Consider the following 14,730-nt stretch of genomic DNA (forward strand, 5'->3'; position numbering starts at 1 on the left):
TGTTGGTGTAACATGGGCATATTTGGGAAAGATTGTTACTCAAGCAGCAGATCCCCCCTGTCCACATTTCTGAAATAATCCAATGGCATGGCAAAGGCCAATACGATTATTTCCAACTACTTTGCAGGAGTTATCAGAACATGTCTGTACACAGTCACGAACTGCTTCCAGGAATTCAGCTCCGGATTTTGCCTCAAGTTTACTCCTGAAGCCTTTTCCAATGATGGATGTAGCCACAAGGCAATGGAGGTTTGTAGTCAGAGTTTCCCTTCTCCTACTGGTTGACCAGGGCATCTTTCGTGTTTTGCTGTGTTGTTAGCATACTACATTGCTTGCAGAGAGACCGCGTTCATGACCGTTGACCTATTCTAGTAGGTTTCATCTGCTCAGTCTACCGGAATCTGCCTTCACATGCTTGGGATAGACAAGGGGCGTACATAAGTGCACTGGTGTGCCTTTCGTCCCCTGTCCAATTGTCTTTCCTTTCTTTCACCTATCTTATATATTCTCTTCCTTTCATATATCCTCTCTAAGTTCACTTTCACCCTCTTTTATATTATCATATGTCTATTTTTCTTCCTATGTATTTGTGTATTGGACAAATGAATAAATAAATAAATAAATAAAATAAAGTCCCTATCTCACTGAAGGTCAATGACCCATCGGCTACTCTTAGCCTGGTTTGGTCAGATCCTCAGCTGTGTTTCAGGCTGAATCCTGCTACTGAGCACGCACAGAAGCAAAATTGCACAAGGGGATGCCCGTGAAAAATCACAATGTGAACCGGTGGGGAAAGTAAGTTGAACCCTCCCCTGATTGGATCTTGGAAAATTCTTAGCAAAAATGTTTCCTATTACTGCTTCTGTGTATGTGTATGTATATCAGTATTGGGCTGCTACCGGTACGCATGAGGACAGCACACCAGTAATGAAAGTTGGCTTTGAGCACAGCTTCACTTCTCCTGCATGTTTGTCTGCATCCCAGCAGGGAAATCCAAGGAAATAATCCTTAGATTCTCTGCATGCGCAGAAGCAAAAAAAAAAATCACGAAATATCACTCATGCGCACATCCCCTCCCAAGATTTTCCTTCCTGTGCATGCGCAAAAGCAAAAACACACGGGGAATGGCTATAAGTTTGGATTTTCTTGTTGGTCTTCTATGAGAATAGCCCTGCGGTCTGATTTTGTTTAGCTTTCCAAAATCAGTGAAGATCCGAGGGACACAATCAAGAAATGGGGCTTGAGACTTTGTAGTTATCATTATAATGATCATTCCCCATATTGAGCAAGCTAACTCTGAAATTAAGGTCTGAGCCTTGGCCGAAGCAATGGCTGCTTAGAAGCAGAAGATAACAGTGCCCTGCTGGAGAGGTGCCTATCTAGTCTGGAAGTCTGTCTCACAGTTGGCCACCATCTGTACAGGGAAGCCTATGCAGCCTTCCAGCAGATGGCCTTCAGAGGGAGTGATATCACCTCCATGAGTCCCTATCTCACCGAAGCTCAATGACCCATCGGCTATTCTCAGCCTGGTTTGGTCAGCCTGTCAAAGCTGTTGCCTGGGGTGTGGCCTCTGAGCATGGTACAGCTACTAGGAGCCACAGGTGAGAGCTGAGTTACAGGTGGGGACCAAAGGTGAATGAGCTGCCCTAAAAGCTGCCCTAAGATGAGCTGCTGTAAAAGGACACGACATGCCAGAGGTGCTACCCCTCCCTGAATACCCCATACATCCCATTGCTATCTAATATTCTGAATTTTTTGCAGACCAGAATTTCACCATTCTATCTTATGTTTAGGCCACAGCTGTGAAATCTCTCTTAACTCCTATATTTAGCTGGACTGACTCTTCTCTGGAATCACAATGGTCACAATCCTCTATTCCTGTTCTGTCAGGCTCTCTGGTAGAATCCTCCCAAAAATGCACAGATACAATTTCAGACACACACACGTTTAAAAATTCAAAACAATGTTCTTTATACCGAAAATGCAAATAAACAGAGCACTCTTTTTGTATAGCAAAGAACACTTGTCTCCAAACAAATTGGTAATTTGTACAAGTCCCTTATCAGTTCTGTGATACTTAGCTTGCAGCTGTGAGGCAATTCACAGTCCTTTTTCTTTCACAAAGTGAAACACACTTTGCTCTGGGTTAGTTTCAAAGCGGGGAAAAATCAGCACACAAAGATCAAGGTCAGCAAAGCAGTCAGGAAACACAACGATCAGATAATCCTCCACAATGGCCAAATCCACAGGCTGCTATTTATAGCAGCCTCACTAATTACCACAGCTCCACCCAACCACAGGTGGCCTCATTTTCTTTGATAATAATCTCTCAGTTGTTGTTGCCTATGCATCGCTCTCTGCATGCGTGGCTGTATCATTAACTCTTGTTCTGAGTCCAAGGAGGAGCTAGATAATTGATCTCCTTCTGAGCTGTCTGCCCCACTTTCCTCCTCCCTGTCACTCATGTCTTCTTGGTCAGAGGAGCCTTCATCATCAGATTCCATGGGGGGGGGCAAAACAGGCCTGCAGCATGTGGATGTCTCCCCCACATCCACAGCCCTTGGGGCAGGAGCTGGGCCAGAGCTAACCACAACAATTCCTATCTTTGCTGCTCCAGTTTGGCCTCCATACCAGATAGCAAACACAGGTTTTTAAAACATTTTTTAAAAATTAATTTTGATGCTTGGCAATTTTCCACACTGTTTTATGCTATATATTCAACTCTACACTTCTGGGGTTTGCTAGTAACTCCTGGGGGGGGGGTGCAGGAATTGAAGGGTTTCTAAAACAAGGGGTGCATGGAATTCTTTAACCATGCTGAGAAAACTTTCCAATTTGTAGATTTCCAGACACAGTACTTCTTCCCGGATGTTCCAATAAATGGTTGGGCCAATTATCTTCCTAAACAATAGTTTACTGCTTCATATGCCGAAAACAGAAGTGTCAACACGTTTTCAGCTTTGACTCTCTGGACTACAAATGTAACCAGATGAATCCAGTCCATCGTTGTCAATTATGATTCTGAGTGTCATGCAAACCCCCAAACAGGGTTGAGTAAATTATGGCTCAGTAAGGATATAAACATCACAGATGACATATGCCACAATGGCCAAACTATTGTCAACAAGAAATATTTTATAGTGTATATTATTATATCTATATATTTATCTATCTATAGATTGATACATACATACATGGATAAAGAAGCGATAGACATCCCAATCTCTGGAACATTTAAAAAATATATTTAAAACTACTAAGCTTTTGTTAGCTTAGATCTTTATACCTGGAAGTTGCATTTTTAGGACAATTCTTAATATATATTATATACACACACATACATGTATATATGTACAGTGATACCTTGTCTTACAAACTTAATTGGTTCCGGGACGAGGTTCTTAAGGTGAAAAGTTTGTAAAATGAAACAATGTTTCCCATAGGAATCAATGGAAAAGCGATTAATGCGTGCAAGCCCAAAATTCACCCCTTTTGTCAGCCGAAGCACCCGTTTTTGCGCTGCTGGGATTCCCCTGAGGCTCCCCTCCATGGGAAACCCCACCTCCGAACTTCCGTTGCCAGCGAAGCACCTGTTTTTGCGCTGCTGGGATTCCCCTGCTGGGATTCTCCTGCAGCATCACAAAAACATGGAGATGGGGTTCCCCATGGAGGGAGCCTCGGGAATCCCAGCAGCGCAAAAACTGGGTGCTTCGCTGGCAACGGAAGTCCGCAGGTGGGGCATCCCAGCGGCGGCGGTGGGTTTGTAAGGTGAAAATAGTTTGTAAGAAGAGGCAAAAAAATCTTAACCCCGGGTTTGTATCTCGAAAAGTTTGTATGATGAGGCGTTTGTAAGACGAGGCATCACTGTATATGTATACACATACGCTGTATGTATGTATGTATGTATGTATGTATGTATGTATGTATGTATGTATAATTTATATTTTATCACCCATAAAATATATTTATTTCACATTGCACTTATACCCAAAACAATATATTTATTTATTTATTTATTTATTTAATCCAATACATAATACACATTGAAGAGAAAGATATGTAATAATATAAGTAAAGAAAAGAATAGAAAAAAAGATATAAAAATATAGGTGAACATATTTGAAAGGAAGAAAAGTTAAATGAGATAAGGAGAGACAATTGGACAGGGGATGGAAGGCACACTGGTGCACTTATGCACGCCCCTTACTGACCTCTAAGGAACCTGGAGAGGTCAATCGTGGATAGTCTAATATAATCCTAAATCTCGTTGACTATTCAAAAATTTAAAGACACGAGGTTTTGTTAAAACATTTTTCCATTTTCCCTTTTTTTTAAAATTGAAGTGTCATTATATTAATTTAACAACAGATCTGTACATTCTTCATCCGAATTGCGTCGGACTGCAAAGCCCCAGATGACCACGAGGTGGCAAGAAATATCCCTTTAGTGATTTCGCGCTCTTTCGGATATTTGCAATCCACATTAGGGGGAAGAAGCTCCCCGATTTTAAGTAATCCCGGGTGGAGCGTCTTTGCAAGCTCTCGCCAAAAAGTAGTGAATTTGACACCCGCAAATTCAAATAAAGCCTCCGCTACGTCCCAACCACGGTTGGGGAAAACGCGTTCGCAAACGACTGAGCCTGAGCCTCTGGAGGAACCGTAGCTCGCAGCTTGTGACGCTTTGGAGCCCGAAAGGCGTGTCGGTTCCGACCTCGTGGGTCAGAATCTTTCCGAGCGAATCGGTGCTGAGGCTGGTGAGTAAAATGCGCTTTAGTGCTGAATTAAAACAATTGGCAAGTTGCCTCCTTGGCAGTGTGTGAAGAGCGCAGGAAGCCCAGGCGCGAGCCTGCTTGTACAGAATGGCTGCCCTGGCTTTGGCACTTTGTAAATGACTGGATCTGTTGGGCTGCAAAGTTATTTTGGGTCTCTTTGGATCATTAAACTAGAAATGAATGCTACTCTGTAGTTTAATTTCTTATTTGAACTGCCTTGGAAAGCTTCCTCGCCCTCCCATCCTGAAAAGCGGAATAAACATAATACTATGTTGATCAAACTCGTCTCTTGGTGACAAACCTTATTGGCGGAAGTGATTTGCTACCTTCCAGAATGGTTCTCGCCCCCCCCTTCCCAATTTAGTTTCAACCCGGGGATCCCCTGATAGGATCCTAGGATTGATATTAAATTGGGAAGCGTATATATATATATATGTATATGTGTGCGTGTAGTGTATATGAATATATGTGTGTATATATATGTGTGTGTATATGTACATATGTATATACACACACAAATCTATACTAGCCTCCCTTTTCATTATTAGCAAAAATATATTTATATACAGTACATTTTATATATATGTATATGTATATGTATATATATATATTTGTTTTCGTAGATTTTCACGGGTATATGTATGTAGATTGTTCTGAGTTCGGGTTTTGCCCTGTGTAATATTTTGCAGCAACACGAAGCTTAAAACTTCAGCCTGATGATGGTGAATGTGATTTCACCGAAACGTCGCATAGACATGCAAAATATTACACAGGGCAAAACCCGAACTCAGAACAATCTAACATACATACATACATACATACATACATACATATATAGGAAGAACCCCAAATATGCCAAGACCCTCCCTTTTCATTATTAGCAAAAATATATTTATATACAATACATTACAGTACAGCACAAGGACAGAAGCACCAGTCTGAAGATGAAGAGTTGGACCTCGTCGAAACATCGCCAGAAATCTCTGAATCGTACATGGGAAGAAACCCGAATATGCCAAGACCTTCGTACCTGTACCCATGAAAATCTACGAAAACATATATGTATCACACGTTTTTGCTGAATTTTTAAAATAAAAAATTCAGCAAAAACGTGTGATACATACAGAACATAGTTTGTTGGCTATGAATAAATTAACTGCCTTGAAATGGCCCTGGGTTGGGACTAGAGGCAAAAAGGAGCTGTGACGTTCCTTCAATATACCAGGGTGATCCAACAGAAAAAACATATATAAATATGTATATGTATCACATATTTTTGCTGAATATTTAAAATTAAGGGAGACTAGGATAGCGCTATTTCGGCCTTGTTCTGGCCTCATCAGCTATCCATACCCTTACTGGGATTTGATCCTGGGGCCTCTGCAATGTAAGGCAGAGAATTAACCAGATCTGATCCCTTCAGCTTTGTACCAGGGAAGGGCTATATGTTTTTTCTGTTGGATCACCCTGGTATATTGAAGGAATGTTTGTAAGTGGAAAATGGTTCTTGGGAAGAAGCAAAAAAATCTTGAACATCTGGTACTTATCTAGAAAAGTTCGTAAGTAGAGGTGTTCTTAGATAGAGGTACCACTGTATATGTTTTTCTGTCGAGTCACCTGGTGTATCCAAATATTGGAGGGAATATACTGCTTTCTTTTGCCTTTCAGCCTCATTCCAGGGGCCATCCAGGCTACAAGCCATATTTTCAAACTTACAAAGAATTGCCTAGCAAGAGGCTTTCAAAAACTGAATATCTTAGATCAAGGATCGACAAACCCAGGCGCCTGGTCGCCAGTGGCGCCTAGAAAATGTTGTCTGGCGCCTAGAAAATGTTGCCTGCTGTACTGTATGTATACAGCAGTGTTTTTCACGAGGTGGCTCCTGCAAGTGGGAGCTCCAGGGCTGAGGCTTCAGCCCTGGAGCTCCCACTTGCAGAAGCCGCCCCCCCGGCTATTGCCCGCCGCCGCCGCTACCCGCGCACCCCAAAATACCCCCCCTGCGTGCCCTTTTCCATGGGCGCGCAGTCCCCATTCCCCTGCCTGCCTGGGGGGGGGGGGCGGGGAGGCGCCGGCAGTAGAAGGCACAGCCCCCGCCCGCCCGATCCGCTCCCTCTCCTCCTCTTCCGCTGAAAGAAACGCGCGGAAGCTGCCTGCTTGAGCCTCGCGTTGCTCCACCCCGCTTCATCCTGCTTGTCATCCTCCGTTGCCAGGAAAGCCGGGTTTGTTTTCCGTGAAAGCAGCGCGCCTTTTAACACGCTGCTTTCCTGCACCAGCGACGTTTGGCTGCCGGGGGGGCGGGGAGGAGAAAATCCTCCCCCCCCCCAGGAGCAGCAAAAGCCTAAGCGGTGGGGTGCGCCGTTTGCCTTCCGGCTCAGTCGCAGAGGCTTTTGCTGCTTGTGGAGGGGGGGGGTTGGCGGTGCCGATGCCAAATGCTTTCCCTCCGCGGTGGGGGGTGCAGGGCAGGCGCAGTCAGCCCCAGGAGACAAAGATGGAATGAGAGAAAGGAAAGAGAGAGAAAGGGAGGGAGAGAAAGAAAAAGTGAGAGATAGAAAGGATAGAGAGAAAGGGAATGAGAGAAAGGAAAGAGAGAGAAAGAGAGGGGGAGAAGGAAAGAGTGAGAGATAGAAAGGATAGAGAGAAAGAGGGAATGGAAAGAGAGAGAAAGGGAGGGAGAGAAGGAAAGAGTGAGAGATAGAAAGGATAGAGAGAAAGAGGGAATGAGAGAAAGGAAAGAGAGAGAGAGAGAAAATAAGAGAGAGAGAGCAACAGAGAGAGAAAGAACAAGAGAGAGAAAGCATGAGAGAGAAAGAACAAGAGAGAGAGAGAAAATAAGAGAACAAGAGAGAGAAAAAGATAGCAAGAGAGAGAGAAAGCAAGACAGATAGGGAGAGGAAAGGAGAGTGAGAGAAATGAGAACAAAAAGGGGAGAAAAAAGGAGAAATGAGAAAATGATTGAGGCAGAGAATGAGAGGAGAGTGAAACAAAAGAGAGAGAGAGGTGATTCTTGAAGCATATGGTAAAAAGCACCCAAATAATAAGAAAACCCCCCCAGCCCACACCTGTTTTTGAAAAGGATAAAAGAGAAAAAAACCCCAGCCCTCAACTGGTTTTGGAAATGGTTGGAGTGTGTATACATACACACACATAAGGGGGGGAGAGAGACAGGGATGGAAAAAGAGGAGAAGTGAGAGGGAGAAGGAATGAGGGAAAAAGGGAGGAAGAGAGAGAAATGAGAAACACGAGAGAGAAAAGGGGGAAAGACAGGAGAAGTACCCAGAAATGAGACAGTGGTATAAATTTCAGGAGGGATGATTGATGATTGACTGTATTTATAAGGGGATGTTACATGGGATTGTATATATGAGGGGGTTATTTATGTATGTATGTATGTATGTATGTATGTATGTATGTATGTATGTATGTATTTATTTATTATTTATTTATTTATTAGATTTGTGTCATTTTGGTTGGTGGTGTGCCCCAGGATTTTGTAAATGTAAAAAATGTGCTGCGGCTCAAAAAAGGTTGAAAATCACTGGTATACAGTATATTTTTTCCCGCCTTGTGTTTACGCCCAGAAATGGTACATCTTGGCTTCCGTAGCTCCGCCCATCAACCTCGGAGCGAGCTGCTTTCCCAGCGTCCCCTGCGCTTGCGTGCGTCTCTCCCTCCCCCCCTTGCCTCCATTCCGCCTCCTACTCGAACCCCTTCACTCCCCCCCACCGCACACAGACGCTCCGATCTTGGCCGCTCACCCGCCTTCGGAGAGAAGCGGAAGCCCCTCCCCTCCCGGCGTGAGGTTTTGTTCATTCCTCCTCCGGCCGCGTGCGCGGTGACTTCCGACCAGTAACCCCTCCTCCCCCCTCCCCCCCTCCCCCGCGTCCCCGGCCCGGTCTCCCTTTCCTTCTTCTCTGTTTCGGTTTCTGACTAACGGTCTCCCCTCGGATCCCGACGGGAGTACAGCAGAGCCGGCTCGGCGGAGCCAGGCCTGCGCCGGGGGGGAGGGGGTGAAAGCGATGTCAGGTGGAGACTCGGCAAAAAACCAAGTTTGCTTAAAAAAAATTCTGGCTCCTAAATTTTTTGGCTGGCTCCTAGATTCTGAACAACTTTGTCGACCCCTGTTTTAGATCAAATCATCCTCTGTCCAGATAAACAAATAATATCAACTCTTTATAAATTTCTATTACAATGTGAACTTTTCGAAGAACAAGTTAAAGGAAATATGGTTGCCTGGGCCCAAAACTTTGGTTACACAATAAATTTGTCAGAATGGGATAAAATCTGGACCTAGAACTTCAAACTAACTATATCCACTAACTTTAGAGAGAACATCTATAAGATGTTCTACTGTTGGCCCCTTCCTCCAGCCCGCCTATCTAAAATGTTTCCAACTTTTCTGCTGGAAATGTAAACAAAAAATAAGGACCTACTACAGTGGTACCTCATCTTACGAACGCCTCTTCCAACGAACTTTTCAAGATACGAACCCGGTGTTTAAGATTTTTTTGCCTCTTCTTCCAAACTATTTTCACCTTACGAACCGAAGCAGCTGCTGCTGGGATGAAGGGGTTTCTTTTTTCCCCCTTTTTTGAAGAAAGAAAAGGGAGGGGCTGCTTGGAGTAGGAAACATTTTGCAGAGAACACCGTGCTTACAAAGGAACTGAAAGGGTGTCTTTTTAAGAAAGAAAAGGGAGGAGGGAGGGGCAGCTTGGGGGAGGAAAATTTTTGCAGAGAACAACGTGCTTGCAAAGGAACTGAAAGGGTGTCTTTTTAAGAAAGAAAAGGGAGGAGGGAGGGGCAGCTTGGGGGAGGAAAATTTTTGCAGAGAACAACGTGCTTGCAAAGGAACTGAAAGGGTGTCTTTTTAAGAAAGAAAAGGGAGGAGGGAGGGGCAGCTTGGGGGAGGAAAATTTTTGCAGAGAACAACGTGCTTACAAAGGAACTGAAAGGGTGTCTTTTTAAGAAAGAAAAGGGAGGAGGGAGGGGCAGCTTGGGGGAGGAAAATTTTTGCAGAGAACAACGTGTTTGCAAAGGCACTGAAACGGCGTCTTTTGAAGAAAGAAAAGGGAGGGGCGCCCCCTTGCCTTTCTTCCTTCCCACTCACCCTTTAGCCTAGCCTTGCTTCTTCCACCTGCCCACTTTAGCTGCTCCTCCCTGCCCTCTGTTCGCCTCCCTTCTAAAGTTTGGGGTTTTCCTGAAGGATTTGCACACATTATTTGCTTTTACATTGATTCCTATGGGAAACTTTGTTTCATCTTACAAACTTTTCACCTTACGAACCTCCTCCTGGAACCAATTAAGTTCGTATGATGAGGTACCACTGTATCACCTTTGGTGGACATGACCCAAAGTTAGGACCTTTTGGCTAAAGATTAAAAAATACCTTGAACAGGTTATACAGAAACCAATTCCCTTAAAACCAGAACTATTTCTCCTAGGGATAATTAGGCAGCCATTAAACAAATATGATAGATACCTACTGGTAAACATTTCAACTACTGCAAGAATAACATTCGCCCAATTTTGGAAATTGGATCACAACTCATCTACCCTAAATTTCATTAACAAAACCCTTGAGTGTGCTGAGTTGACAAAAATGACCCTCGAACTACAGGATAAAGAGGAATCAGACTTCTACAAAGCATGGAATAAATGGTACACTTGGCTGGATAAAAGACAATATACAATTCCATCATGACCTTTTAACCCTTCACCCAAACAATTATCCCACAAACCTATAAAATAATATTATGAATCATTGGTAAAAGGATGAACAGATCCAAAACCACAAAACTCAAACCTTAACCCAAGTTTAGAAACCTAAAACTTTTATCTATATTGATAGTAAAGATCTTAAAAGCTGTAGAGTAATCGGGTCAACAGATAAATTGTCACTGTTTACGACATTTGATAAACTCATAGATGAACTTATTTCTTCTTTTTTCTTTTTTCTTTTTTTCTCTTTCTCCCCCTTTTCTCTCTTTTTCTTTCTCTCTCTTTAGCTTTTCCTCTTTATTTTCTTCCTTTATGTAAGTGTGTATTTTATTTTATAACTTCATACTCTAAATTCATATAAATTTGTACTAATATTTACATAGTCCTTTTGCTTTCTTTATCCCCTCCACCATTTATTTTCAATAAAGATTATATTTTATTTTTTAAAAAATAAATATATTTTTAAATAAATATAAAGATTACATTTTATTTTTTTTTAAAAGAACTACCTAGCAAGGCAAGCAGGTTCGAATCTTAGAAGGGTATGGCTAGCTGATGAGAGCTGAATAGCTCAGAATAGATCTATACTAGTCTCTCTTTATTTCTTTATCAGTTCTTATCAAGTATAATGTACAATATGCTTCTTTTTATAGCATCCATACATAAAAAATATTTTATAGAAGACTGGAAGTGCAGCACAGGCGGGTATCGGAGATCCTGTAACAACAGTAATGAATTACAGAGAAGAAATTATGAGTTTTATAGTCCCAGGACAATTTGATGATGCTGACACTTCTGACAGGTAATGCAGAAATATTTTTCAGATTATACAAGGCAACTGAGCTTTCCTAGGTAAATCTGGCTCAGTTTCTATTCTGGTCCTTTATTATCAGAAACTAGTTACAGTTTTTTGTGTGCGTCTAAGAAAACAAATGATTTGCCATGTTTGCAAAGTGTTATTACAATGGTTTTAGATTAAAAAAACCAGTACAGTGTTCCCTCGATTTCCGCGGGGATGCATTCCGAGACCGCCCGCAAAAGTCGAATTTCCGCAAAGTAGAGATGCGGAAGTAAATACACCATTTTTGGCTATGGACAGTATCACAAGCCATCCCTTAAGACTTTAAACCATACCATTTCCCATTCCCTTAACAACCATTTACTCACCATTATTACTGGTACTCACCATTGAATAAGGCACTTAGTGATCCTGATATTTATAAACATAATTATTTATTAACAATATTTTTTTTTTGTTATTTACTTGCAAAAATTATTAGTTTGGTGATGAAGTATGACATCATCAGATGGGAAAAACCGTGGTATGGGGAAAAAAATCGTGAAGTATTTTTTAATTAATATTTTTTGAAAAACCGTGGTATAGGCTATTCACGAAATTCGAACCCGCGAAAATCGAGGGAACACTGTACTGTGGTTGAAACATTGAAGATCTAATAATCAAAAATGTTTGCACTTCTCATCTTAATGTTCATGCTATTTGCATCTTCTGTCCTTTAAAATAAAGGTTCCCCTCACACATATGTAATAGTCATCCTTTATATGAAGAAATTAATTATTACTCTGTTCTTTATTAACGATCTTCTGTTTTTCATAACCAATCAGAGACAATGCATATACAAGTAAAATCCCCTATATCAATGTTTCTAAAACTTAGCCCCTTTATCAGATGTGGACATCAAGTCCCAAATTCCCAGCCTGCAATTTTCAGGAGTTGAAATCCGCATCTCATATAAATCCAATTAGATTTGACTTATATATGGAATGGATTACAGTGAACCCTCGATCATCGCGAGGGTTCCGTTCCAGGACCCCACGCGATGATCGATTTTTAGCGAAGTAGCGGTGCGGAAGTAAAAACACCATCTGCGCTTGCGCAGATGGTGTTTTTGCTTCTACTGCCGCCCGCCCTTCGCCCGCCCACCCCGTTGCTCGCGCAACGGCTTCCCTGGGTGCCCGCTCGCTTGGGAACATCCCAGCTTCGCTCCCCAGCTGGGAAGCGGATCTAGGGAGTCCCCACCGCGCGCCGCGTTGCTGGGGATGTTCCCAAGCGCGCGCGCTTTCCCCAGCAACGCGCGCGCGGTGGGGACTCCCTAGATCCGCTCCCCAGCTGGGGAGCGGAGCTAGGCTGCCCCAAGCTCGCGCGCGCCGCCCGCCCGCCCATGCTGTTGCCGGCTCCGCTTCCCAGCTGGGGAGCGGATCTAGGGAGTCCCCACCGCGCGCGCGCGTTGCTGGGGATGTTCCCAAGTGCGCGCGCTTTCCCCAGCAACGCGCGCGCGGTGGGGACTCCCTAGATCCGCTCCCCAGCTGGGGAGCGGAGCTAGGCTGCCCCAAGCTCGCGCGCGCCGCCCGCCCGCCCACACTGTTGCCGGCTCCGCTTCCCAGCTGGGGAGCGGATCTAGGGAGTCCCCACCGCGCGCGCGTTGCTGGGGATGTTCCCAAGCGCGCGCGCTTTCCCCAGCAACGCGCGCGCGGTGGGGACTCCCTAGATCCGCTCCCCAGCTGGGGAGTGGAGCTAGGCTGCCCCAAGCTCGCGCGCGCCGCCCGCCCGCCCACGCTGTTGCCGGCTCCGCTTCCCAGCTGGGAAGCGGAGCTAGGGTGCCCCAAGCTCTCGCTCCAGCCCACCGCCGCTGGGGTCTTACGGGGCAAGAGGGGGAAGACCCAGGGAAGCCTCTGCCCGGCGGGGAAACTCCACCATCTACGCATGCGTGGAAAGGCACGCATGGGCAGATGGTGGAGTTTACTTCCGGGTTGCAAACTAGCGAAATAGCCCTTTCGCGATCCTTGAGGACGCGAAACTCGAGGGTTCACTGTATATAAATAAAATGCTATAAAGCTGTACATTGAATGGAGATTTAAGATATACAGTAAATGGAATGAACTGGAAAAACAAAGAATAAAAACTCCCTTTCCATTAGAAGAACCCAGAAAACTCCATGAAGAGGATGTGTTAAATGGTCAACTGAACTGAATTTTCATGTCTGTTACACCATCAAAGCTAAGAGGATGTCATTAGATCTTAGAGTATCCATCATATCAGAATTCAATTTTAAATTATTGACTGTCATCCAAATACTAGTCCAGTCCATGTACCCACCTGATTCAGGTAGAATGGAAAGAAAGTACTGTATTTGAGGGATGGATATTATTATGGAAGAGCCGGGGTGGCGCAGCAGGTAGAGTGCTGTATTGCAGGCCATTGAAGCTGACTGTAGATCTGTAGGTCAGTAGTTCAAATCTCATCACCGACTCAAGGTTGACTCAGCCTTCCATCCTTCCGAGGTGGGTAAAATGAGGACCCGGATTGTGGGGGCAATATGCTGGCTCTGTTAAAAAGTGCTATTGCTAACATGTTGTAAACCGCCCTGAATCTAAGGAGAAGGGCAGCATAAAAATCAAATAAATAAATAAATGAATGAATGAATGAATACATACATACATACATACATACATACATACATACATACATACATACATACATACAAATGTTCTTTTGTCCAAATCTTGAAATAACTACCTCCAGCAATTTCTTATAGATCAATCATGCCCAACTTAAAGTCTTGATTGGCACATAGACTTGGATATTTATAAAAGTTGCCACTAAAATGTAGGTGGCTATAGTAAATTAAATGGAGGGGGAGCTATTTATATTATTATGTGTTGGAGTCATTACCTTATTTGGCAAAGTATGCGTGCAGGGCAACACAGCTGCCTGGAACGTGTATACGGAATTTAAGCAACATCACCCCATATGTCGCAATTGGAACTTTCCAGCCTCACCGTAAGACTCACGTGAGCCATGCAACACAAGCCGAGTGCAGTCAAGCACCTCCATGACTTTTCCTTTCTCCTTACGTATAGCCTTAAAGACATGCTGTAACTTTGGATTGGTTGCTATGTATGATGCTTGCCATGTTGTAATTTTGTATTGGACTTGGTCAATCACGTGACATGCAACGTCACCTAACCTGCCCTCTTTTGTCTATGCTCAATAAAAGAGGTTCCCCGAGCCTCAATTGGGGCCCTCAGCCCGAGGAAGAAGTTGTCCGGTGTCTTCCTTCGCATTCGGCCAAGAGTCATGAGTAGCCCGCCAGCAGCGGGTGTGCCGCAATTATGTACCATAGAATTGCAGAATTCATCACGCCCCAAGTTCCATCAGCCTTAGCCAAGTTAAAAGTTGGGGAGTGGGAGCTGGTCTCCAGCAAGTCTGGAGAATTCTGTTACCC

The 14,730-nt window shown here is 43.9% G+C and overlaps 1 protein-coding gene across 3 annotated transcripts in view; it reads left to right on the forward strand.

The window, feature by feature from the left end:
* Window positions 1–227: 227 nt before the first annotated feature.
* The window catches only part of RIOK1 (RIO kinase 1), a 56,781-nt gene continuing 42,278 nt past the window's right edge, over window positions 228–14,730 (forward strand). The window contains exons 1-2 of one of the 3 annotated variants that reach the window (XM_070747217.1): window positions 228–249; window positions 11,140–11,288. In XM_070747217.1, coding sequence (XP_070603318.1) covers window positions 11,218–11,288 — 71 coding nt within the window. In that variant the 5' untranslated portion in view covers window positions 228–249; window positions 11,140–11,217. Of the gene's footprint in view, window positions 250–4,413; window positions 4,758–11,077; window positions 11,289–14,730 lie in introns of those variants that run through there. The other 2 variants (XM_070747219.1, XM_070747218.1) reach the window with 2 other exon arrangements.

The sequence above is a fragment of the Erythrolamprus reginae genome, chromosome 3 (assembly GCF_031021105.1).
Source record: "Erythrolamprus reginae isolate rEryReg1 chromosome 3, rEryReg1.hap1, whole genome shotgun sequence".
NCBI classification, from domain to species: Eukaryota; Metazoa; Chordata; class Lepidosauria; order Squamata; family Dipsadidae; genus Erythrolamprus; species Erythrolamprus reginae.